Source organism: Falco cherrug, chromosome 5 (assembly GCF_023634085.1).
Source record: "Falco cherrug isolate bFalChe1 chromosome 5, bFalChe1.pri, whole genome shotgun sequence".
Lineage (NCBI taxonomy): Eukaryota > Metazoa > Chordata > Aves > Falconiformes > Falconidae > Falco > Falco cherrug.
The window spans coordinates 28,819,816-28,840,480 of record NC_073701.1 but is presented as its reverse complement, the minus strand read 5'-3'; the positions used below and the strand labels follow the sequence as shown (position 1 = coordinate 28,840,480).

The 20,665-nt window shown below is 45.1% G+C and overlaps 1 protein-coding gene across 4 annotated transcripts; it reads right to left on the bottom strand.

Moving 5' to 3' along the window:
* Positions 1-263: 263 nt before the first annotated feature.
* On the bottom strand, positions 264-19,054 carry LOC102058362 (cystine/glutamate transporter-like). Of its 4 annotated transcripts, none has more exons than XM_027799375.2 (14): positions 18,784-19,054; positions 17,993-18,097; positions 15,752-16,018; positions 12,858-12,984; positions 11,999-12,114; positions 11,194-11,336; positions 8,663-8,762; positions 8,529-8,573; positions 8,226-8,349; positions 7,808-7,911; positions 5,902-5,998; positions 4,935-5,084; positions 2,274-2,448; positions 264-1,359 (listed from the first exon to the last, which is right to left on the bottom strand). In XM_027799375.2, exons 3-14 carry the CDS (start codon positions 15,976-15,978, stop codon positions 1,295-1,297), a joined length of 1,473 nt encoding a protein of 490 aa, XP_027655176.1. In that variant the 5' UTR covers positions 15,979-16,018; positions 17,993-18,097; positions 18,784-19,054; the 3' UTR covers positions 264-1,294. The 4 variants fall into 4 exon arrangements, with proteins under 4 accessions (XP_027655176.1, XP_005435095.1, XP_055567789.1 ...); XM_005435038.4 differs by having other exon boundaries at positions 11,194-11,319; positions 18,784-19,052; XM_055711814.1 differs by having other exon boundaries at positions 15,752-18,097.
* Positions 19,055-20,665: the final 1,611 nt, after the last annotated feature.

Here is a 20,665-nt window from a genome sequence, read left to right as displayed (position 1 = left end):
CTGGGTTTGCAAACAGTACTTTGGTTTTACTCTAAGTACATAAATGCCTAATAAAGAAGGTTTTAAAATGGTCCATGTTCTAATATTGCTCTCTCCAGCAGTCATTAAAGGAGCCTCAGCATACTACTTCCCATCTTTTATGAAAATATTAACAAATAAGTGATTGGAAATAGCTAACTGCTGTTTTATCTGGACGTAATGTTGCCACATTAATAATGTAAACAGAAGTAATCCAATAATGAAAACTTTTCTTATGTCAATAGTTCAAATGAAAATTTATTTATTGATTCAGCAAGTCTTTAAAGTTAAAGCTCTGACAAAGTCTTTCACATCTTCTTACAGCACCAAAAGATGCACTTCATCAGGATTCTGCCCAAGTCTCATCAGTGGTCTTGTCTAACTAAGGGAGAAGTTGTATTTCATGGGAGTTGAGCCAAAATCTGAATTTTCAAGTTTACTTTTACTTAAAATTTACTGGTAGTACTGGGTAAGGAGCGGGGCTGGGGAGTTGGGGGAGGGATTAGGATCTGTTTTGTCATATTCTTTTTGATATTAAGCTTTTTTAATCTCTTTGTACACTTTGAAATGTCATTTCAGAAAAATAAAATTCAAAATTGAAACGTTATTTCAAAGCAAAATAAACTCATTCTGCTTATACAAAATCAAAACATCCTGACCTTACTTTGTTAATATTTGACTTTCAAAAGGGGATTCAAATATCTTCTCATTAACCTGAATCTGTATTTTTCAGTGAATAAAATTTTATCCCTCTGCCTCCTCCTTTCCAATTCATCTACTTTGCTTCTAATTTGCTGTCACCACCCATTTCCCTTCATAATGCTTGTCCAGTGTGGCTACTACACTTCAGTTCGAAATCTGCATTTGGCTTCCATGTATTGGACTCTAAGTTCTGCAGTATGATCCCTTCCCGTATTTGCAAAGTTAGGAAATGTAAAAATTGTGTGCGTGTGTATATACACACACTATTTTACTGAGGACTGAGCTAGGATGCAAAATTAGGATCTTGGTAGATCCTAATCTTCGAAGACACTGCAGGCAAAGCAAGCTCATTTCAGAGAACTACACTGGTCTGCTGAAAAAAGAAAAAGGCTGAAACAGATGTGGCACATTAATCCTAATCAGCAAGCTTAGGAACACTTGCAACAAGGTTTTGGCTCAGGCTTATCCTCATTTGCAGGATGAAAAGAATAAGAACATGTCCTGCTTTTGGTAGGATCAAAGGTATCAGAAACGAAGTAGATTTTATCTCCTCCTATGAGTTCTGATGGTTTTCTTAGTAAGTCTTGATTTCTTGTTGGACCACTTCCAGCAGTAACTGTAGTTTGTGTGTAAGGTAATCTGAAAGGGGGGGGGGGGGAAGGAAGAAAGTTTAGTGTGGAGGAAATCTTGAGATATGACTGAAAATCAGAGCATCAGCACTGATGGCTGGAGAGCTTTATGTTAGCAGATCACTGTATCTGTTTCCTTTCTTGCTTGTTTTCTTCTATTCAGTGGTTACTGATATACCTCAGCCCAACAAAAGAAAACAAGATTCATAACTGAAGTTATACATTAAACTAAAAACTGGGCTCTTGTTTCTAAGTAAATAATTGTGCCTCCAAGGCTACATTCAAAGGAAATCTGTGCTAGACAATGCACGCAGTGGAGATGTATTTCATTTATATGCCCACATCTGTGCCCAAAACCATCCTGGTCTCTTCACCAAACACAGAGCCCTCAGGCAACACCATCTTCTTCTACAAGACCTCTCCCCTGCCTTTCAGCAAGTGTTTTTGTGCGCAGGGTTGCAGTGTCTGCCTGTATGTTTCTCCATCCTAGCTTTTGATCTTGTTGCTCAGTGTCAGCCAAATTTGACTGAGGGGTAGTGATCCCAAAGATATGGTAAAGTTTAGTAGAAACCAGGGCTGGGGTGCAAAAGTAATCCTCTTTGTTCCCTCTGTTGGTAGGCCTCAGTCCTGTCTTTTTTAAAACAAAGCATCGAGCTGGCTTGTCAGTATATTCACAAGCCAGGTAGACACAGCCTGTGCCTGGCTGCCAACCACCTGCAGCACAGCCTACCCCTCCTCTCTTCGGCTGCGGAGGCTCGGTTTTGGGAAAGCCAGTGAGGGGGTTGCACAGGTCATGAATTAGGTTTCATGAGGTCTGTTGGTCATGGAGTAATTTGCATTAGAGATGAGCCCTGGGAACAATGCAACATCCCCACCCCTGAGCGAGTTTAGACCCACAATACTGAAACTCAAATGCATACTCACAAAATGGGCTACGGCAACGACTTGACATTTGCCTATGGATTATGAGGTAGTAGACTGGAAAGCCACTTAAAACCACGGTGCATCCGATACTAATGTTCACAGGGTCTGAGTAGAAAGACATTGCCACTGTGAAGAGGCAGATGATGGTAAAAGAGATGGGAACGAACAGGGGAACCTGGAGAAAAGAGCACAGAACACTCAGGCAAAGCTGATGGCTGTTGCAAACCAGCCTACATACATCCCAGCACACGCTGTAGTTGCTTCTCCATCTTAAAGAACATGAGAAAAATCACATAGGTGTCCCACACACTTTTTCACTACCATCAGTTGTGAACAAGTAGGATGCATAGAAAAAAAATTGACTCATACCACCTTTGGAGCCCAGTGTGCCCTGTGGGGTGCATGTTTTCCATATTCATGTGCATCATAATGAATACCTCACTTGCAACTGAAAGCCAGGCCGGGGGAGAAGGCACCTATACCCACCCCACTGCTCTCTGAATATGCCACTGCTGTGCATGCACATGCACACATACCTAATTGCCACCTGTGGTGACTGCTGGTGGAAAATCTGCAGCCAACAGTAGAAGCAGCACTTTGAATCGAACTGTTCTTTGGTTATTACACTTGTGACTCATTTTGACCCACCTCCGGCTTGCCTGAGACTTACAGTGGCCAAAACAGGATAAACCAGACTGTCTATTGCACCTACATCAAGAACATGAGCTTCAATGACACCCTGATGAAAGACCAAAGAAGCAGTCAACATTTCAGCATTAGCTGGTTGGGTGAGACAGTTAATCTGGGTTATTTGGAGAGTAAATCAGAAGACTGCAATAAATAATAAAACCGTGAAACATTCCCTCAGTCTTTGGATCCAACCTCAGCCAACATACTCCTTGCCATGGTTGATGGAATGAAGGAGCTGCTGGTCTCATCTAGGGTGACAATCTCTTTTCCGGTAATAGAGATCTTATTTTGGATGCTGACCATGCCGAGCTGGAAGAGATCAGTTGCTCTAGCGATGGCAGCCATCCAGCCACCAAACTTACGTGCTCTTGCTGTCTTTCCAGCCTGAGCATCCCCTGCCAGCCTCTCTTACGTGCTCGCCCTCACGCTGCACATCTGCTCGAGAGGTGCGCGAGAGGACTGCTTCCTCCTTTTACCGGTGTTTTCTCACCATTTTGAACTCAAATTGGTAAAGAGAAGTGCTCGCACAATCACGTTATTTTAGGATTTATTCTTCGTAAACTGGTGGCAGAGCACGACCTCGGTCCGGCCGCTAGAGTGCAGCACACGCCCGCGCCACCTGCGCGCCGCCCTTCCCCCCAGGAAACTGGGCTGCCCCTCTCACCGGGTTATAAAAAAGAAGGAGGGGGGGGAATATCACCCAAACTGACCCAAAGTCAAGCATTTCCCTCTCTCACTTAATCTGCCCCTAGGAACCGTGAAAAACCTACATCTGTCTAAAACAAGATGGGGCAAAATCTCAGCAGCGGAAAAGACCACTAGTGCCATCCACTAACAAACTTCCCCTAGGAAGCTTGGTTTAAAAGAAAAAGAGAAAACTTATTTAAAATCTGGTTCTGGGTGAGTACACAAGTCAGCCAGCCAACAAACTGGGAAGCATCAAGGTCTCTGCTAAACATGCTGTCACCAGCAAAGACCAAGAAAAAAAAAAATTACCCCAGACCTTACATCAGCCCTTGCACGGCTCAGGGAGGAGCCCTGGGAGTTAGAGGGAAGCTTTTCTGTCTCCTGAGCTTCTCGCTGATCAGCTGCCCAGTGCCTGTAGCCTCGGAGGTCTCCTCACCTCCCTCCTCTCCGGGAGCTGGCTGGAGGTGCCATGCAGGCACCACTGGAGACAGGAACACACTATGCACACCTCAAACGCCGTCCCGGCCAAACACCTGTGCATTATCTGGCAGTGGGAAAGTTGCCCTGAGCACAAGAAAGCTGCTCCAGCACCAATTCCAGCATCCCCCTCTGACACAAGGAGGATCCCAGCACCCAGCAGCTTGAGAAGGGCCACCAGAGGGGCCCAGCTGGAGACTAGGGAAAGGCATGGGAGGACAAGGTGCTTACACTCTGTAGTAGGCATGCACACCCTGTGCTCATCCTCAGGGCTTGCAGCAGCAACAGTCGCACACAAGTTGCTTTACACTATATAATATTTTTGTGCCAGCAGATGGTTGCCTTTAAGTCAGATTTGCTTCCAGGTTCCCTCTGGCCATGCGCTTTTGCCCCAAGCGTGACACCAACCCTCTTGCTTTTCAGCTAGAGCTGAAACTGTCTTACCCCTGAAATAACATCCAGGCAAGAGTCCCTCCTTGCAGCCCATGAGAGATGAGTGTGGGAACTGCCTTCTGCACATCTCCCAGTTCCAGCCTGAAACTTTGATCCCTGGAGCAGGCTGTCATCTTACAGATGCAACTGCTGACACTACATAGGACCAACTTTATAGGATTTACCACATTTGGCTACTTGGGCACATAAACTAATTTCAGGAGCTCCCCACATGCCTTACTGAGCAACAGGGATCAAGACCCATTAGAGCCTAAAGGCAACCATGGCCATATAATGCTCTAATTATTAGCAAATCAGACTGTGAAATGACAAGCCTGTGCATTCCTGGCTGTTAAGACACATGCCATGCATTACCTTGAACGGGCTGTGCAGCTCCGGATGACGGTGGCGATGGACAATGAGCCCGAGGGTAGCTAATCCTATGAAGAGCCATCGAGAAAAGCTGAAGAAGTTCATTAGATGGTAGATATCTCCGATACACACCATGGCAGTAACCAAAGGGAACTGAGCATTGTGAAGATGAAATATAGTTGTTATATTACAGTCTTACTACTGTACATACATAGCCTTACTACGGTCCTCGGACTAGAAAGGGTACTACAGATCACCTCCTCCAGCCCCCCTGCAACCACAGGCAGCTACTTCACAGCCCCAACATTTCAGAGGTGAGAATGCTTTACAAAATAAGTGTCACAGACTGAAGACAAAAAGCCTAAATGCACTATTATGACATGCCACAGAAAGGAGCAATCCTTTTAAGATCAACAGCAGCTTTGATGCTTTGTGTCCTAGGCAGGGTAATTAAAACATGCATGATCCAAAAGCCTGTGCTGCCAGTACAAAGGCTACCTACAAAGATACCTGTTCAGTTTTTAGCAGGTCAGCCAAGCTGTGAGGCACTGTAGCACAGTTAGGATGGAGCTGAACCATTGCCGGAAAAAAAAACCCAAACCAAAACTGACAGCATCTCTGCAAATGGTCATTCCCTGCATTTCCACCATCCCTGGGAATTTCAGTTTTCTAAATAGCCAAAGCCTGGCAGAGGTGTTTTCATAGGACAATATCAAGCAGCAAATGTGGCAGATGAGAGGGACAGTACTTTTAAAAAAGGTGTCCAAGACTATAAGGTAGTGGGTTTGGATGCCACTGCTGGTACAAGGGGACTTAATACTTTGCAGCCCTTTCCACTCTTCCTCCTTCTTCATTTTTCAGAGGCTGACTTAGTGTCTCAACATCCTTTAAAACTCCTCAGCATCCCCAGGCTTTGCAAGAAAGCCAAGACTGCAAAAACAGGGCATGTCACACAGCCAGATCTCCTTACCATTAACATGACAGCAGGAAGGGGCGTGTGCCTTCGAATGTGGATCATGGAGAAGAGAGGAGGCCACTGTCCTTCCCTGGAAGCCACAAACAGAGTCCTAGGAAAAGACAGCGAGCCCTATGCATTAGCATCCCACATCCAGACTAGAAATTAGACCAGTTGCTGGACTGACCTGAGGCCACAAGGCAGCCCCCACCCAGCACAAGTCTGCTATTCAAGGCCACAGTTCTGCCTTTAGCCGCACTTTTGGGGCATTTGGAAGAAAAACCCAATGTCGGATTCCCATAACTTTCCCAGGACCAGTTGCTTCAACACAGTGCAGAGCCCACTAGAAGGACCACTGACAGCATCCCCTTTGGGCGGCCCATTAGCAGAGACCTTTGGGCAAGTCCAGAGTGACCATGAAGGAGCTCAGTCTGGAAACAGAAGTAAGGAAGTTTCTGGCCATCAGAGAAGCAGTTAATCTTTCCAGTAGGAAGTGGAGGGCTCACAAACTTTAATTCTTTAAGAGAGGCTGGTGAGTTTATGAAAGGGGCTTGTCAGTCTTGATGCATGCATATATATATATACACACACATATACGTATAGTAATAAATATATAGATATATAAAGTGCAATTTCCTCAGATAATACTGGATTTTCAGACTTCTGGCCAGCTGTTGGGAAATATAGTTTGGTGTACTGCCAAGAGGCCAGTTACATAGAAGACCAGTTACAGAATGACAGCAGAGAGCTCCTTACCTCCATCCCTCCTTTGACTCATGAAAGGGCAATCGGGGAGAAGGCATTGCGTCTAATTTCACAAATTTAATATCCACACAAACAAACCGTGCCAGAGCATCAGCTGAGCTGGAGCAGGGCCCAAAGCAGCTGGAGCAGGAGTGTAAAACTGGTTTTATTGCTGTCTCTGTGGTTTTGCTGGGGTGTGGCTGGCCAGCAGCCAGGGAGGCCCCATCGCTGTTTATATGGCCTTTCTGCAGTGATTATCTTAATGGTGCCAGGATGAGGGAGAGAAAAGCAATAGGGACACACAGAACCTCTGTGCTGTCCAGGGACTTACCATCCTCAAAGAAAACCACTATCTGCAGGAGCTAACGGGGAGGATTCTCCACACCTATATTTAATACAGGAATTCAGGGTAGCAGATCAAATAACTCATTAGCTTTCACGCTATGAAACATCCCTTTCATTTCAACTGATTTTTCCTTTTGCAATCAAAGCTGTGAAACAGAACCAGCTCCAGAGAGTCCGCTCAGCTCCTCAAGACCAGCACAACATGCTTCTCTGTGAGCTCTGCCCTCCTCTCCAGTTTCAAAGCTCCCATAAGGACTTGCAGCATAGTAACCAGTGAAGCTGGCAAGATAATTTTTCCATGGAACAAAGCTTTTCTTATTACTACAACAAGACTTGTTGAGCCTCGAGTATTGCTTTAGGAATAGCCCATCCCCGATAACATTTCACTGACCTCAAAGCAAAGTCCTCGAGGGAGAGTTTGCCTTTGGCCAGAGATCTTCACAACAGAGGGACCCTGTGCCCTGCAGCAGAGCAGCTGGGTGAACCCAGTGAAAGAAGACTCGGTCTCACTGAGCAGCTGCCAATGTCAACAAAACCTCTAGTTCACCAGAAACATTGACATTTCACTTTAAACTGGGGATTTAAACTGAAGGGCTAGGGGAGAAGATAAAAGTCTTTGTTTGTGACCAGCCTCGGACACCAAAGTCTGGACCTGGCCAGAAATAGAAAGGCCAACAGGGATCATCCTGCACTTGACATCCTGGGAATCAAAGGCCTTACTTTTTGCCTAAGAGTGGCTAAAATGCCATCGCATGGGTGGGCAGTTGCACAGGTTGCTGGTGCTTCCCTCTGATTCAGTAAGCCAAAAGTAACAGATTCTGAGGGATGTGACCTTGAAAATGTGAAGATTCCTCCATTCATTGTTCCAAAGCAGGACAGTGCAACAAGAACAGGGACCACAGAGATCAGGCTTTTGAAGGCTCGCTGCACAAAGCTCTGGAGAAAGAACAAGTGTGACTTTAGGAGCATGTGGTGACATCTAGACAACATCAGATTCACAAGAATGAAAACATCCTCCATTGAAAGAAAGAGTAAAATATAACTCATAAATCTTGCATTTTCATCTGCAGGTTATTTTTCATTATGTTTTAGGCAAGACTAGAAGAAGTTATTGTTGCACAGTAATCCAGAGAAGTGACAAAGCAATAAGCATTTTATATGAAAACCATCACTGAACCACTTGCCTTGACCACCCCTTCAGCACAAGCTGATCACACCGAAGAAAGATAACAGCAGGGGTGACGACTCACCACAGCCACAGCAGGAGAAGCCAGAACGTCTTGAGTTCCCAGGACTGTGTAATAGGAGATGTTGGTGAGCATGTACCCCACAATTACTGTGATCACGGACACAATGACAGCCAGGGGGATATTTCTACAAGAAAGGGGAAGGAAGAGACACACAAAGAACAAGCTGTTATCCCTTGTTATGCACAGTATTGCTGCAGGTTGCAGCTGGTGTTAGTTAGGTGAACCCACAAACTTATTTCCTCCCATACGGCGTCTGGGAAAGCCGCCGTACCCCAGAGGCTGGTAACTCCTTCCCAGCCTTACCGTTCAGGTCTGACCAACTCTTCACGCACAAAGCTGGTCTGAAACCTGCACGATGGGAAAAGACAGGGAAAAAGTTTGAGCCACGTCTCAGACACCAGTCTGCTGCCCATGAAGCGCCCTCCCGTCACACCTACCAGCCTGAATATGCGAACATGCCTGCATAAAAAGCCAGGGGCAGCTTATCCAAAACCAGTGACTGTCTGTCAAATGCATCCTGAAAGTTTTCGGTGTGGCCTGCAGAAGAAATGAACAACAGACACGGAGCAGGGAAACATCAGGCAGGCTTCCTTCCTGCAGGATAACACCCTTTGTACCTCTTGCCCAGACCTAGGAAGTGTGTTTTGACTTCCTTGGAGCCATGTATTCAGATTTTTTTCATTGCTTTAATTTCAGTGCTGTGCTGATGTGTTTACTTCACAAACTGTGACAGAACAAATCATCCCCCATCCAACTATGGGAGACATTTCAGGAAGGGCAGCAGTGGCGGCTGGTTCTGTTTCAGACAGAGCCTGCTGTGGGAACGGGAGACTGTGGACACGAGAGGACCTAAGTTGTCCTGTTCTTTTTTAGGCCCAAAATTAATCCACCAGGTTTATCCCCCTCTTCCCCCCTCCAGGCCCCTAAGCAGCAGGATGCACACTCCTCTTTGATGTGGTGTAGCCAGCGAGGCAGCTAAATCGGCTCTCGCTGTGCTCCCTCTCGATCCCACTGCTGGAGCGCTGACCCCAGCCCCATGCTGGCTGGAGCATGGGAACCAGGGCAGAGGAGGGAGCAGGAGCGAGGAGCAGGGACCGCCAGCCTGGTACCCTGCTCTGGGCATGCTCCCTGCCCAGTGCCCCTGCGGCTCACTTGCAGGATGAGGAACTGAGGACACAGAGGGCAAAGTAAATAAAATTAAAAAAGCAGAGGTGGCTCAGATAGATATCCTGTTTTACCAACTCTCCCCATTTTCCTAAAAGTTCTCTGCTTGAAATAACAACAGCAGCAAACAAACAACAACAACAACAAAATCAAAGTTAGGATTTTGGATATGAACCGTATTTTATCAAACTCCAAAAAAACCCAGAGAAGGGAGAAACACCTAACAGCTTCTAATTCAAAGGGGAGCCAATAAAAAACCCACGGTCAAAAGGAGCTGTATTTCCAGCATTTTCAAATCCAGTCAGCCCAAGGTTTCACTCCATATCCATATTCAGTTCTTCATATCAAAGTCTCTTTAAGAGTAAAAGGTGTAGAGCTTGCAGGAAAGGCACGAAATGGCATGGAGCACATGGGCAAAGTCAGGCCACTTCTGTGGAGGTGGCTCTGCCAGGAGCTCTGTGACGAAATTTGGGCATCTGAGTTTGAAACACTGGCCCAGCAAGTCTCTAAAACAAACCTGAGCCAAAGGGAAGGCAATGACAGAGGAAAAGACAAGAGTGTAACCAAAACAAGTAGAATAAGGCAGGGGAACCAGACAAACTGATTTAAAAGCACAAAACTGATTCTTAAGCCCAAAAACACATGAAAAAGAAAACAGATTTGAAGAAAACTAAACCAAAATATGGGAGCAGGCCTATCAGAGTAGTCTTTTTATGTTCTAAAATGATTGCTGGTAAGTGATGGTGCATAAAAAGGATTTATTGTCTGCAATACATTAATGACTGATTTACAGTCCCCCATGAGTCACGTTAAATACAACCTGTCATATTGAGGTCTCTCGGTGAATTCTCCCTCCAGATGTCACCGGCACTTATCCTCCTCACTGGAGGACGAGTGCCAGGGCTCCAGCCTGTCATTTGAAGGCATTCCTAACAATAATGGCTCAGGATTTCTAGCTGCAGGGCAGTCCTTCGGTTCAGAAGTGCTACCAGCCCGAGGGGATCTTTGCATGTTCAAAGGAGTCGGCTCCAGACATCAGAAAGAAACATGAATGTGGAGCCTACTGCCTGTGCTGTTTTCTCTGCAGAGGAAGGTAATAGCTTGGAGAGGGAGCAGGCTTCATCCCTTGTGTGGGAATGCCTTGGGCTTTTCTATAAACTGAGGCTTGGATGAAAGCCAGTACTCTTGCATCATTCCCAGAAGATACGACTGGTAGGGTTTTTTTTGCCCACTCCAGATGTGAGTGCAATCCTGTGCGAGTCCATTTTAAGTTTACTAAGTTACTGCTTGTCTCAATTAGGAGGTAAAAAACTTTAGCTTAAGCCACAAAAAGGTTAGAGATGCAGTTACCAGGGCTCAGCTGAGGGCCAGTAACTCATTACGCAGCTGTGACTGGCTCGGGTCACCACGGGATGCTGTCACACATCTCTGATGTACATCAAATTTTTGCTGCATTTGAAAGATTTTGAGCCACGCTGAAAACAGGCAAGTCTGACACCAAAGAAAGACAGTCTGTAGAGGAAGGTGCCTGTACGACCCTGAGCAGGCTCACACAGCCTCAGGTACTGAGGCTTGCTCAGTTTTGGAGAAAGCACAGCTGAGCCAGGTGCATTGACCTGGTGCAATGATGCCACTTAGTGCCAACTACCCTGGTCTCAGCTCCCAGCTAATACACATCCAGGGCACAGGCAGGGAAAGCTCCCGCTAGCTAAAGGAGTGCCACTCCTGTCACTAGCGTCCAATAAAAGCCATGACAGACAGGAATGCCGAGCACCCTCCCTCAGCCACGCAGCAGCACACCTACCCTGGGCCAGCAGCATCATCCCTGGCACGATGATGAGTGCAAGAGCTAGGAGTTTGATGATGGAGAGAGCCGTCTGCAGCCGAGCGCTCCAGGTGACACTCCAGGAATTGAGGGTGAGGACCATGTCTGGAGGGGAGACCACACTGCTACAGCTGTAGCCCATGCTCGATGCATATAGGAAAAAATATAGCAGCAGTCTCTGCTCTAGGGATGCCAGGGAGAAGGCTGCATCTTTACAGAGAGGATGCTCAGCACGAGAGATGTCAGAAAATATTACAGGTGTAGCCCCACGTACAGCATTGGAAGGGGAGCTGAGTTATGCTTCTGACAGGGACCAGGACCCTGGTTCCTGTTGGGTGATTCACACCCGCCTGAGGGGAAGGTGTGAGTTTGCAGGGACGTCTCAGCAACCTCCTTCACAGTGGTCCCTGTGCCCACACACACCCACCTAGAACAGGCAGGACAGCCTCACAGGCTGGATGCACCAGGTGAGCAACCCAAAGCCTTGAGCCTTATACCCTCAACCCAGGTTGGCATTTACATAATTATACAAGAAGAGTTCCTACTCTTGCACTTGGCACAATCTCCTAGACCTAGGGCTCCAGCTGCTCAACAGGGAGGCCCATTCCTCTTCTTGGAGGTCATAGTGGCCCCAAACCAGGACCTTGGATCAGAAAGTTTTGGGTGGCCAAAGGAAGATGGGGTCCTGATCCCACAGTGATCCCAGAAGATAACACTCTGTAAGTGCCCCTAGTCTGGGGCAGAGAAGCTTCAAGATCAGCATCCCATAGAAGTTAGTACTTACAGTACCCCAGGAGAGATACAAGCTTCACAGCAGGGACAGGGGCTGCACAGGGGGCAAAAAATGGCTCCAGCATGTAGCGTCCAAACGCCAAAGAAACCACAGCACTGTTGGCAGGCCTGGGGGTGGGAATCAAGCACAAACTGTGGTCTGTGGATGGCCAAAAAATGACATGATGTAAAAATGCACAAAGCTCGGGGGGGGGGGGTGTGGGGTGGGGGGTGAAGATTCCCCACTCAGCTTAATCCTTCTCTCCCATGCAGATGGTGAATTCCCATAGAGTCTTTTTCATAGGCTTTTCTCAGTAAATGGGTTAAAAATCATATGCACAAAAATATTAATTCCCAACTTGAATGTAAAAGTTTAGATTAATTGTATGGAGCCATGTAGTGGGGTTCATATATCCTGCTTCATCTCAGCTTACATGAAGGACACAGGTTATTGAGAGGTGAGGACTTTCTTTTAAAAGTTAAAAAAGTAGTAATTTACAATTTTCTAAAGTGTTTTTTAACTTAGGGCTAAGCCAGAAAATTGCCTCCACCAGAGAATCTGAGAAAGTTTCAAAATGAAAATAGATCTGAAATAAATTTGACATCTATTGTCAGTCTCTGAAAAATACCATGGCTCTTGGAAGATACCAGCTGCCAGGGGAGAAGAGAGATATTCTTCAAGTACAGATCACATTGAACATGTGTAACCATTTACTCATTATGCCTTCTTCCTTTTGTCAGCAAAAATCTTTAAAAGTTGTTCAGATTTTTTCTACTCTTTCCTTTTCAAACTGCCTAGACTGGCACCATAACTTTTGGGTTTTTAAATTGTTACAGCATCCAGCAAAAGGCAAACAAACAAAATCTCTTACCTGATAGCAAAAAACTCTGCCCACAGGAATAAGAAACTTGGCAGAGGCCCTAGTGTCTCCAAAATGTAGATATAATGTCCTCCAGACTTGGTGATTCTTGTTCCAAGCTCTGCATAACTCAAGGCACCTGGAAAAGTTCAGGTAGAAATGCACTGAGTAAATCATCCCATGGATTTTCTTTTCTTTGTGTCTTTCTGGGGACTGAATAAATCTGTTTAAAGTAAGTAGTGAATTAGAGAAAAAAAACGAGAATTATCGTTCTAATTTTTGTGGTTTTTGAAGTTTTTTGAAATATGTTTTGAAGTAATTGACTTTGTCAGAAGGAAAGAAATTCTCTATTTCTTGGTTAATGATACAGCTTTTCCATGGAAGTTATGTGGAAAAGTGTGTGACAGAAACATTGCACTAAGCTACAAGAGGTTTCCTTTGCAAAATGTCCTGAAGGTTCGGGTTCTCGCTTCTCCTCACAGTTAGGCCACTGAAATGGTGCCTAGAAGGCCATTACAGCAGCTCAGCCAACAGGCTATGGCTGAACTGATAATTCCAATCACATTTCTGATCACAGACCACATATTCCTGTGTCCTTATCTTGCATCTTCATATAAATCCCTTCCTTCATTCAAAGACACCAGGCAGAGGACCTGGAAGGACACCTCCTCAGAGAGGGAAGACCTGCCACTGGGGGAAAATATGGCCCCAATGGTGCAGAGCAAGGGAAGCATCCACATGACAGTCTCAGTCAGTCTCTTCTCACATGTTCACATGCAAGTGCACCAACAGAGCTGGGGACAGCCTTCTCCTGCCTTGACAAGCACCTCTGTGCCTCCCTGCCCCTGTGCTGGGGCACAACAAGAAACACCGAGAGAAGCATGACAGAGAAGGCAGCTTAAAACTCTCAGGCAAATGGATAGGAACATTTATGCCTCTGCCTGTACCAAAAAAAAAAATCGCATCTGTGTTTTCTCTATAGAGCACTTTATCAAGTCATCTGAATGTGTCTAAGTATGACTCTTAAGCCCTGCCTAAACTGGATTCACCTGCTGGGTTAAACATCCTTTGTTCACCAAAAGAAATCATAAAACATTTCACTTCTTTGAGCACAAATATCCTTGCAATGGGGCTGAGAGCTGTTGGGATGTGATCCTGTTGGGTAAGACCATCTCTACTGTGCTATCTACTTATCTGCCCAGCTCAGGCAGCTGTGGAGGAAGAGCACAGAGGAAGGCAGTGCTGTTACGGCCACCGCTCCAAGCCCCACACATGGTGATTGTACCATACTCAGGTCACGCTGATGGGGAGGACCTCAATTTTCCTGCCTCTCTGTTAGCAAATTTGTGCAGAATATCTGTTCAAGGTGTTAAATATAGGCAGACACCTCATCTCATTTATTCCGGTGGGTCCCTTTACATGCTTCAAGCACGTGTTTAAGTGCTTTGCTGAACTCATGCTATGGGACTTGTATAAATGCCTTACTTGAAAGAAAAAAAGAGCATAAAAGAAAGCAGGCCTTTCCAACGTACTGCAAAAAAAGTGTCAGGAAAATGATCAGGGGAGGTCATCAAGCTGATAAAAGGGAAGAACAACCAAGAAATTTGGCTACAAAATACAGTAACTAGATAAAGAGGCTCCCAAGGCTCTTCCAGCAGAATCTATCAAAGGATGCAATGGAGAGACAAACTTTTCGAAGTGCAGAGCTTGGGCTATGTGATCAGCACACACATTATCATTTATTGCTCTGCTCAGTTAAAAGAAACACTGTGTTCACTTTATATTTTAATATTTTCTTTAAGCAAAAGTATATCATTCGCCAAACAATCACACATAGGCTGCAACGTGAAACATCAGTACACATACGCTAAGAGCAATAACCATGCTTGTTGCCTTATTAACAATTTAATGTCCTGATTTCTAAACTTGCATGCACGTCACAGTGCCAAAGTGTTTTTCTCCATATGGAGGGTTTCTGCTTCCTTGGTTTTTTTCTCCTTAATTATGACAGAAGAAGAATGTTAAAGTCTCCCACTGAAATAAACATCAGGTTTCTCCTGAGAGCTGAGAGATCTTGCAGTTCTCCTGACAGCACCTTTAAAGCTTTTATGAGATGGTGATTTTATACAGTTAACGAAGGAAATTAAAAGCCATACATTTTATCCATTGTTACTTTAAAAGCTACATTATTTTGGAAGACCTAGAATGAAACAGTCATCAAAAAAAGTCAGCTCTTTGTGAGAGAAGACTGATACTAAATGCCAGAAACCAAGCCAAGGGCAATGCACAGAAAGCAGGGCTGAACCCACCAGCCCCATCTCCTGCCCCAAGGCAGCACCAGACACATCCGAACCATTTCTGACAGACACCCAGACACCCATCCCAGGCTGGTGGGCACTCTGCAGCTCCCCAGGCAATCTGCTCCAGTGTTTCTTTATTCTGAGTGACAGAAAGGGGATCCCTTAAGGCATATTAAGACTGTCACTTCTTGCCCATTTCACAGTGTCTGTGAAAAGCACTGCACAGCCCTCAGACTCAAGTGCCTTTTAGATGCCTACATCTCCCTTCCACCTTATAGAAGGAGTCCCCTCATATTCCCCCAGCTTTCCTGGCAGAGACCATGCTATCTCCATCTGCAGCCATTGTCACCCCTCTGCCCTGGACTTGCACAGGATTTCATATTCACAGACCATAAGTGCTGGGATTCTCTCAATCACCCCGGAGGAATCACTTGCCCCAAGGACCCATAGTGACCCCTTCCAGGGCTTGTTAAACCTTTATTTCTGTTGCAGTGGGAACAGGGAATTTTCAGTTTATTCTTCTCCCAGTTTTTTGTACGTAAAAATATGCTGGTTGTCCCCACCTCTCAGGTGCTTAAGCAAAGGCTGACAAAGCTCGTCACTCACCAAACATTGAGAGGAGCCCACAGGCAAACCAGACAACCAGGGAGAAACCCACGCTGCCGGAGTTTTGCAGTACTCCCTTTGGGGAGATGAAGATGCCACTGCCAACCATGCTGCCAATGAGGAGCGAGAAAGCCCGCAGCAAAGTTATCTTTTTCCTCAGAAAGACAGCCTCCTCTTTCTTGTCTTTCCCCATGGCTTCCTTCTAATCCCAAAGGAAGGTCATGCATTCAGGAGCTATGGTCTCCCACGTGTTCTCAAGGCTCACCTGTAAGATGAGGAAAAAGTTAGGGATTCGGGGGTCGTCTTTTCTGGACAAGATTTTTCACAGAAACCTGTCAAGATCTCTTGAATCTGTTTTGCTCAGCTGCTGGATGCACCACCCAAAGCACAGGTGCACATAGCACAGTATCACCTCTCACATCGGTACAGCTCCTGAGGGGGGCCCTGACTGCGTTCTGCCTCTTCTGCCAAGGAGCACAGAGCATTACAAGTTGTGTGCCACACTTCAAGGTATGATTTCCAAATGCAATTTTGATGCCAAGACTGGAACTGGCCAGGTTAGGGTTAATGTAATGGGACCTAATTTGGGGGAACACTGGTATCAGCACACTGGCAGAAAGCAGATTTCAAGTTGCAAACCTAATAATCAAGACCTTGAGGCTCTCTGAGGTTAATTTTTTTTTTTTTTTTTTTTTTTTTTTTTTTTGAGGAGCAAAGAGCTCTGTTAGGGTACACAGAATATATAAGCTTTTTAAACTTAATACAAGCTTTTCGAACTTCCTATCCATCCTTGCTAAATGAACAAACCCCGGTTTTCTCGCTAGGGCTTCATTTAATCAGTGTTTCTTGATACACTGTCAAGCCTTTTTGCTATCAGAGTACTGAAAAGCCAGGAATAAATACTCCTTACAATTGTAAGACAGAGCATATTCATTAATATCAGACATGTTATTCCTTCTATTAATAAAAAAATTTGCTTGGTAATAACAGCAGAAGTGAAGTTTTTCCTAGAAAAGAGGGAACTTCAGACACTCTAGGGATCACATGAGTTGATCGAGATCCAGGTCTCACACCACAGTAACCTACTTCACTACCTTGCCTCCTCAGGCTCTCTGTCAGTCCTGGGCTGGCACCTTCACCAAGAAACTCACCTTTTGCTGAAGTAGGTAAGTTGAATTCACATCAGTTACTACAGTCTAATTTGCTGTAGCAAACTTGTTTGAAGTTTTCATAAGAGCAAGGTAGACATTTTACACTGCTAATTAACGCTGGTGGAGCAGACAAGACAGGTCTGGAGCAGATAATTCTGCTCCTGTCCCCCTTCCTGCCACACATCCCCTCCAACACTCACATGCTCAGCTTTAGTGTTTTTTCCGTTATTCTGACCCAGTAAATTGCAGGTATAGTGAATATTTGCCGCAACCCCATGGCTGTATACTACTGCAAAGTTACACTGTGTGTGAGACCACATTTTATGGATTCCTTAAATTAATGACTGCAGTGGTGTGTCCAACAGCAGACAGTGGTCACCTATAGAAACTGATCTACACAGCCAGAAATTATTTTCTTGATAGTCTGTATTTTCCATCCATAGATATAAATGCCTCCATAACTTTGAGGGGACAACTCTTGTTACCACTCACCCACAATACTTTATACGCCCTGTATAAACCCTGTATAACTAAGGGCTTCTGTCCCCCATATCCAGCTATTTTCCCACCTGGAAACTGGCAGGAAGAAGCGGGGGCTATCGCTTTCTCCACACACACATGAATAGCACATGCAGAAAGCCCTCTCTCCTGCCAGCAGCGTTAGATGGTTTCTCTGAGATAGCGCCAAGCCTGCACAAGCATCTTCTCAATCAAACCAGCCAAGTTTAGTTATTAAACCTCTAATGAGTCCCAGAGGACTCCTTAAGGCTCAGATGGGTCTTGTCTGGTCCCGCAGAGCTGCTCCTCAGAGTCCCAAAACCTCACAAGGCTGCTGGAGACAGCAGCTCCAGAGGGATAGGAAAAGAGCCCGGGGAGCTTCCCAAGCCACCAGCTGCAGTTCCCTCAGACGCTAATTAATGGCTCACGTGAAATACCAATATCATCTGGTATTTCTCAGCTAAAAGGAGAACTGCAGAGCATTCATTTGCAATGGTAAAACACAGAGGGCTCACCGAATTGAAACCCGAGAGAGATGCTGTGCCTAGCTATGTCTAAAATGCCGTTGTGAGATAATTAAAAGGGCACTTATCTGTTTGGCTGGGTTTTAAACAAAGCAGGTGCATTTATAATCCATCAGACTCCCATGTCTTGCTGGGATCCCGAAGCAGCAAAAGACAGCGTCTCTTTGCGGGCTCTGAAATTACACAAAGAGGAGGGGAGGAACAAAAAAAGGAGAGATCAAATCAAATTTACAGACCAGGTTAATGATCCAAAGTAAATAACAAACTCCATACTTCTGTCCACATGTTTTTTTGGTTTTTTTTATATATTACTGCCATGCAAAAGTATTTGGAGATAAAACAGTCCAGTACATTACAGAAACAAGAAATCTATCAGGATTTGTTCCAGAAGCTGTTGAAGGAACAGGGGGAAAAAGGGTCGGCGGGGGAGAAGGGGGGCAAGAAGAAAAATTGAAAGAGTAACAGAAAGCAAATGAATAGCACTTCAAAGAGACACCTAGCAGAGCCCACCGCCTGGAGAGACCACTCCTGCCTGCTCTGCTTTCCAGCTACATTCCAGCACCAGGCACATTAAAATGCAGAGATGTTAATCCTTGTGGCAATGCTTAAGAATATTCACAATGTGCTTAGCACAAAGGAAATGCACAAAGCTGTGTTTTGTTCACCCTTTTTGACTTAAAGGACAGGGTCAAATCCTTCTCGTTTCAAAACGCGGTACCTTTGCATGAGATCATCAGCTAGCAGGGCTGGAGAAAAACAAAACCCATTTCACAACTTTTCACACCTGATGGTTCTTTACTCCCTTGTTCTTCATCTTTACTGATTTTTTTTTATTATTATTTTTAGCTGTTAATCTTACCTCACAGGCACTGCAGCATGGATGGAGATGAAGGAGACAAGCATAAAGGGAAAATCATATTTGTTATTCGTAGTGGTGTCTAGAGGCCCCAGCTGAGAGCAGGACCCATCGTGATCAGCGCACAGCCAGGGTAGATGTTACTCTGCTGAAAAGCTAGCAATATAAACAAGCGAGTTCAAAAAAGCAGAGGAGGGAGAAAGCATCGTTCTCAGCTGCGGTGCTGAGACCCAGAGCAACTAGTGACCTTCCTCCTGTCCCACAGGAAGTGGGTGGCATCTCTGGGAAGCAGATCATACCTCCAGCGTCCCAGTTCAATGACTTACCTCCAAACAAACCCCAGCTACTAGGGAATACTAACTATTTACAGCCGTATTTTCTTTGCAGGGGCCTCAATCAATACCATACAGCCAAAAACAGGTTAACCCTTTCCTTTTCATACTGCAAAAAATGAAGGCATTTTCTGCAGTCCAACTTTTTTTTTCTTTTTTTTTTTTGTGCCATGTGCCAAAAATGTCACTCCAATGTCCACCACAAGCAACAGGATCTAGCTAAATAAAATCAGCAGTGAATGGGAGCTTTTTTATTCATGCATGAAAGTAGCGTAAATAAGCTTTAATGAGACCACTGGTGGTCTGTTCTGGGAACTCGATCAGAAAATCTAGGAGACCTGAGAGATGTTTGTTTATAGACCAAAATGAACACAAGAAACAGGCTGAAAAGACAAGACATGCAGCTCAACTTCTTTTCAGCTTTCTACAACTGGTTTACCACCCTGGATAAGAAACCAAAAGGGACAGTAGATAATAAATCAGACTCAGGCTTGCAGCCCAAGATGTAGTAATAAATCCAAAGTGATTGCCTTAGGTGTAAATGTAAGAATTTCCATTGGCGGCTCCTTCTACAGAGTTACGCAAATTTAGTCTCATGAATTGTCTATCAAAAGACTGCCATTCCTAACACGTATTTCTTGATGAAAACATTTTTTTAAGCCTTAACAGCAAAATAGTTCTTGGCTCAGGTCACACCACTTACCATCTCATTCAGGCATTCCCAGTTGTCCTTTGGACAAGAGTGATTTTTTTCTGGAAAACAGACTGATGCTGTAGTGAGTCTGGACCTCTTGGTGATGTGATGATAAACTTTTAATAGAGAACCTACAAGTGTTGAATCCACACTTTGGCTCTTTGGCTAGAAACTGGACTAAACTGAGACTGGTTTTTCAAGCAGCAAAATTCCTGCTGTTTTTAGAATTCCTTCCTACCAGGATTTATATTCCTACAAGTTCAAAACTCTTCGTCATGACCCGTTTGCCAAAGCAGCCACTACAAGCGGAGATGTTTTAATAGTAGCATTGATTCATTTTCACAAGATGTACATACAGATCATATGATGTCACCTCACTTTTCTAAGCATCTGAGTGCAACTCTCCATCTAACTGCCACAAGAAACTCACACTTCTGTGCATCCAGAACTGATTTTCCCTGAACGTTGTGCAGGAACATTGGCTTTTTCATGAGCATTTCTTCCTTTCATGTTGCCAGTGACATGCAAAACATAAATACGGGAGAGACGCGCACCTGATTAAAATAGACTCAACTCTTCTTCTTTAACAACAGCTATTGAAGATGATCAGAAAGGCGCAGCAACGTCCCTGTGAACTAACACAATACCCATTTCTTACAAGCAGGAGAAGGGAAATACCCCAGGCACTTGCCTCCCTGTCCATTGGACCCAAATGAGCAGCACCCAGAGGACCAGGCACTGGAGCACATAAACCCTAGGGGAAAAAATCCACGTAACAGGGAGACCGTCTTACATAGTAGTGCTTCCTGAGGCCAGCATCTTGGCTCTATAGTATCTCTTGTGAGGCACAGTACAGGGA